Source organism: Mandrillus leucophaeus, unplaced genomic scaffold, assembly GCF_000951045.1.
Source record: "Mandrillus leucophaeus isolate KB7577 unplaced genomic scaffold, Mleu.le_1.0 Scaffold238, whole genome shotgun sequence".
Taxonomy (NCBI): domain Eukaryota; kingdom Metazoa; phylum Chordata; class Mammalia; order Primates; family Cercopithecidae; genus Mandrillus; species Mandrillus leucophaeus.
This window is the reverse complement of record NW_012102454.1, coordinates 636,002-638,834: the sequence shown is the minus strand read 5'-3', so window position 1 is coordinate 638,834 and position 2,833 is coordinate 636,002. Positions and strand designations below refer to the sequence as shown.

Here is a 2,833-nt window from a genome sequence, read left to right as displayed (position 1 = left end):
CAGATAATGTCCACCCCGGGAAGGTCCTATACCACTCCCTGCTCTGTTCTGGGCGCTGGCCTGGTGCCGTGCTCACCAGCCACACCACCATGGGCGCAGATGGGAGAGCTGGGAGCTTCTGCTGCCCCGGGGGTGCTTTGCGGCTGCCAAGGGCAGTGGAGCCCAAGCCAGGCCCAGCTGAAGGCTTTCAGCAGCCTTTACTCTTTGGTCCTCTTATAATCCCTAGTGAAGCGGTTGGCTTTTAATCTCCAGGACCTCTTTGCGCTGGGAATAAAATCCCTTTTCCTGTGCCACCAGGCCTCCCCAGCTGGCCCCAGCCTTGGTTCCCACTACCTTCCCCAAGCTCCAGCCATCTGGTCGTCTCGATGGCCTCTCCAGCCTCTGACATAACAGAGCCTGCTTATTCTTGCCTCAAGGCCTTTGCCTGTGCTGTTCCCTCTGCCCACAGTGCCCTTCCTTGCGGTCTGTGCATGGCTGGCACCTCACCTTTCAGAGCTTAGCTCAGAAGTCTCTTCTAGGGGAGGCCCTCTGATCCCTGATCCCCCTGCAGCAGCCCATTTGCTGCCCCCAGCCTGCACGGTTTTCCTCACAGCCTCTGCCACAATCTGGAAATTATCGGGTTCATTTACTTGTTTCCTTGTTAATGTCTCCCACTCCCCACCCACACGCATGAGAATGTGAACCCCTGAGAGGCGTAACCTTATCTGTCTTCTCTGGGTTATGTTCCCGGAACCTAGAAAGGTGCCAGGCACACAGCGGATGCTCAGTAGGATGGTAAACAAATAAAGCTCCATTAGGCTGATGAAAAAACTGAGGGTCAGGCGTGGTGGCTCACACCTGCAATCTCAACACTTTGTTTGGGAGGCTGAGGCAAGCAGATAGCTTGAGTCTAGGAGTTCATGACCAGCCTGGCCAACATGGCAAACCCCGTCTCTACAAAAAATACAATAATTAGCCGGATGTGGTGGTGTGCGCCTATAATCCCAGCTACTCAGGAGACTGACAGGTGGGAGAATTACCTGAGCCCGAGAGCTTGAGACTGCAGTGTGCTATGATCGTGCCACTGCACTCCAGCCTGTGCAGCACAGTGACACGCTGTCTCAAAAAAAAAAAAAAAAAAAAAAGAAAGAAAAAGAAAAAAAGAAAAGAAAAAACTGAGGCTGAGGCTCAGCGAGGGGAGGGGAGTCACTCAGGCCCACACAGCTCTAATGATTTATAAAGCATTTATAAAGCACTTGCTATGTGCCAGGCACTTCTGCACAGTGACAGACTGGAGGGCTTCGTGGCTGTACACAGGGGACCTGGCGTCAAACCTGCTCAGGGTTCAGGATGCTGTTCTGCCTCTTCCAGGCTGTCACTGTGGGCACGTGACCCCCCTTCTCTGAGCTATCTGAAAGACAGGAATCATAGCTGTGGGATTGAAATAAGGACTAAATGAGCTGATGTATTTAGAGCAGTGCTTAGCACCTAGGAGGCATCTATACAATTTGGGCTATTATTCTTCTTCTTGAAAATAACTTTAAATTATTATTTTTACAAGTAGGTGCTCAGTGGATGCCCATTTAATAGATAAGAAAGTTGAGGCTCAAAGATAGGATGGCACCTGCCTTGCATCCCAGCTAGGAAGGGGTTGGGTCAATATTTTTAAATGGGGCTGGCCAGGTGCAGTGGCTCACTCCTGTAATCTCAGCACTTTGGGAGGCTGAGGAAGGAAGATCGCTTCGGCACAGGAGTTTGAGACCAGCCTGGACAACATAGCAAGACCACATCTGTAAAAAATAGATACATAAAATCAAATGAGGCTGGCAGATTTTCAAGTGGAGGGGCAAATTTGATCTTGCAACTGGGTACTGTGAGAGAGGTCTGATTTAGGGAGTATCTAGGGGCAAAGTATCTAGAACAGCAGAAACAACTGAGGCAGCAAGGAAATGCCAGCGGCAGGAAAGAGAGCTACCAAGAGGGCAAAGGTTGGGAGTCACAGTCCCAAGAAGAGACGACCCAAAGTAAAGACAGAAATACAAAAGCACAGTGTCACTGGGGAGGAGACATTCCCTAAGTGCCAGTAAGCGCAGGGCGGAGGCAGAGACAGTGGCAGGTGGCCCGGCCATGCCTGCCTCCCAGCTGGAACCCTGGGGGAGCTGGGCACCTGGTTGTTCACGTGGCAGGGGAGGGACAGCCCTGTCAACTGCCGGCCTCGGGAAACTGGGCCCAGGGAGGGCAAGCTTGGGCATAGTAAGTTAGCCCTGGGGGCAGGGCAGAGCTGGCCTCATGCCCAGACCCTGCCGCAATGAGGACAGGCCTGGCTGTGGCCCCAGCATGGTGTCTGTTGCAGGTGGCCGGACTGTGCCATGCTGCTCCGGACCCAAGGTGGCAGCTCTCACTGCAGGGACCCTGCTACTTCTGACAGCCATCGGGGCGGCATCCTGGGCCATTGGTGAGAGCGGTTCCTGTGCTTCTGACCTCCCCTGGCCCCTGCAGCCTCCAGCCTGCCTGCCCTCACCCCTCCCTTCTCTGCAGTGGCTGTTCTCCTCAGGAGTGACCAGGAGCCGCTCTACCCAGGTGAGTGGAGCAGGCTGGGACCCTCTGGGGGAGCCCCGGAGGACACCTGTATCTGGCGGGAGCTCAACAATCGTATTTGTTGAATAAATGTACAAATGCATGCAGAAATGCGAATCATAATAGTGCATTTGTATCGAGTGCCTGCTATGTACCAGGCACTATTCTAAGCACCCCACATGTCTAACCCAGACTTTTTCAGACACCAGTGTATTACTCATGAGTGCCTCATAAAATTAAATTAGTGAGTTGGAAAACCACGTTTTTTTTTTTTTTT

General features: G+C 52.7%; 1 protein-coding gene across 2 annotated transcripts in view; it reads left to right on the top strand.

The window, feature by feature from the left end:
* The window catches only part of HPN (hepsin), a 26,556-nt gene that overhangs the window by 6,593 nt on the left and 17,130 nt on the right, over nt 1-2,833 (top strand). For both annotated transcript variants that reach the window (XM_011982287.1, XM_011982286.1), the window contains exons 3-4: nt 2,333-2,434; nt 2,518-2,559. In XM_011982287.1, coding sequence (XP_011837677.1) covers nt 2,333-2,434; nt 2,518-2,559 — 144 coding nt within the window. The remainder of the gene's footprint in view (nt 1-2,332; nt 2,435-2,517; nt 2,560-2,833) is intronic.